This window comes from Engraulis encrasicolus, chromosome 6 (genome assembly GCF_034702125.1).
Source record: "Engraulis encrasicolus isolate BLACKSEA-1 chromosome 6, IST_EnEncr_1.0, whole genome shotgun sequence".
In the NCBI taxonomy this organism is placed as follows: domain Eukaryota; kingdom Metazoa; phylum Chordata; class Actinopteri; order Clupeiformes; family Engraulidae; genus Engraulis; species Engraulis encrasicolus.
The window spans coordinates 41,005,869-41,008,368 of record NC_085862.1 but is presented as its reverse complement, the minus strand read 5'-3'; the positions used below and the strand labels follow the sequence as shown (position 1 = coordinate 41,008,368).

Below are 2,500 nucleotides of genomic sequence, written 5' to 3'. Positions count from 1 at the left end.
GTAGTTAACTTTCAATGTCTATTACAGCGTGCCACAGGAGGTACGGTTTGCGTTAAGGGGCTTTTGTCATGTTTTCCGTCACCCAGAGCTCTCCCAGACCACATACCTGGTTCCAGGCCTGAGGAAGGAGCAGGTGCTGCCCCTGGTCCAGCCACAGTAGGGGTCCCTGGACGCAATGCAGTTCCTACAGCACAACAAGATGAAATAAACATGACAAATATACACTCACATGGGTTGAACAGCACATTCATTTTAAATTTACAACATAGTCAAACACACTAACGTTTACTCATCACAAACCAGGAATGTGGCATGAATGTGACTCAAAAACGTCTGGTTTAATTTTATTTAATTGACTCCTTGTTATTCATTATTATTACATATTACAGTATTAGAGAGAGAGAGAGAGAGAGAGAGACAGAGAGAGAGAGAGAGAGAGAGAGAGAGAGAGAGAGAGAGAGAGAGAGAGAGAGAGAGAGAGAGAGAGAGAGAGAGAGAGAGAGAGAGAGAGAGATGGAAAATATATATTTTTTTAAAGATAGAGGAAAAGACACAAAAGAGGGACAGAGAGGGAGGGAGATTGACAGAGGAGAGGCAGAAAAAAGTGAGCGCTGAATGGATGAATGGTGACGAAGAGCTGGATGGATAAATGGTGATGAAGAAGAGGAGGAGAAAGGAAGAATGAGAGGAAGGATGAGTCAGAGAGGAAAGGAAGGGAAGGACAAGTACAAAGGGGCGGAGGGCAGAGGGCCTTTGCAGACCGTGGAGAGGCTCAGTGCATGCAACTGTCCATGCCGGTCTTCTCTGACTGCTTGAAGAGAGTACACAACATTACGCAACTGCAGAGGAGGTTACTGAAGGATACTCTTAGAAGTCCACAGTCCTTAGAGAAGTTGAGATGAAGGTCACAGACCATGTGGAAGTGTGTGTGTGTGTGTGTGTGTGTGTGCGTGCGTGCGTGCGTGCGTGCGTGCGTGCGTGCGTGCGTGCGTGCGTGCGTGCGTGCGTGCGTGTGTGTCTGTCTGTCCGTATGTCTGTATGTCTGTCTGTCTGTCTGTCTACTGATGTTTGTGTAGAATTGTACAGTATGAAAGTGTGTTGGTGTGTATTTGAGTGTACATGTGTTTACACAAGGCAGCATCTGTGAGTGTGTTTGCACATGACAGAGAGTCTGTGAGTGTGTGTGTATTTATAAAGTGTTTCTATTTGTAAATACGAGATGTGTGTGAGTGTGTGTGTGAGCGTGTATGTGCATGGGAATATGTTTACTTGTAAATATGAGAATGTGGATGTGTACGCGTGTGTTTGAAGACATGAGTGTGTGTGTGTGTGTGTGTGTGTGTGTGTGTGTGTGTGTGTGTGTGTGTGTGTGTGTGTGTGTGTGTGTGTGTGTGTGTGTGTGTGTGTGTGTGTGTGTGTGTGTGTGTGCGCGTGCGCGTGTGGGTGCATGTGTACAATATGTGCTTGAGTATACAGTATGTTTTGTAGATAGGAGCATGTATGTATGAATGCATGTAATGCGGATGATATGAGTGCATGTGTGTAATGCAGCCATGAGAATATATCTGTATGTATGTATGTATGCGTGTAATGCAGCTGTCCTCACTCACTTCATGCAGCGTGAGTACATCTGGCACTGGGCCACCGGCACGCGCACCACGCAGGCGTTGAAGGCCAGCAGCAGGGTGTGGCTCGGCCGGTCCAGGATCATCGACAGCAGCCGCCGCGCCATAGGAGTGTCCTCGCCGCACCTGGGTACACATACACACACAGACACACATGCACACACGCACGCACGCATGCACGCACGCACGCACGCACGCACGCACGCACGCACGCACGCACGCACGCACACACACACACACACACACACAAAACAACATTGGTCAGAGGTTTGACTAGCTTTGATATTACAACTCTACTTAGTACCGCCAGCAACAAACACAGCATTGTTACGGTAATATTGAGTATTCCTGTAAACTGTCACTTCATGTAAGTAATGAAGCAGACACAACTATAGTATATAGGACAGTTGGAACATAAGACTTTCCCACCAGGGCATGAGGTAAATGTGTGTGTTGTGTCAGTAATCATGATGGTAAATAATGCTGACTGTCCCATGCCTACTTTCAGGCATAATGCTTGAGATCTTTTAGCATATATTCACATTCACAAACATTTTGCGATGGCCTAGAATACAGTGGCTGCCGTTTCACTGCCACTGTAATAATAAACATGGACTTAGACGTCCTTGGCACACAAGCTGATCCAAGTAGTGTGAATCTCAAGGACAATAGCTTTAAAAGTTAAGCCAGCTGACTGAGATTTAATAAATGAAACTTCACCGGAAAAAAATATGAAAAAAGTGTTACAAGACAACCAGCCGAAAAAGATTCCACTTTTTTCTTGACGGTAGAAAGGTGAGGAAACTCGCACAAGGACAGCAACACTGTATAATTTCCAGGCAGAACCAGAAATGCCTCTGATAACATTCAGCTCC

The 2,500-nt window shown here is 46.0% G+C and overlaps 1 protein-coding gene across 1 annotated transcript in view; it reads right to left on the bottom strand.

The window, feature by feature from the left end:
- The window catches only part of sema6bb (sema domain, transmembrane domain (TM), and cytoplasmic domain, (semaphorin) 6Bb), a 235,383-nt gene that overhangs the window by 35,602 nt on the left and 197,281 nt on the right, over positions 1-2,500 (bottom strand). The window contains exons 15-16 of the mRNA XM_063201621.1: positions 1,611-1,751; positions 107-184 (exon numbers count right to left, since the gene is read on the bottom strand). Of these exons, the coding sequence (XP_063057691.1) occupies positions 107-184; positions 1,611-1,751 (219 nt within the window). The remainder of the gene's footprint in view (positions 1-106; positions 185-1,610; positions 1,752-2,500) is intronic.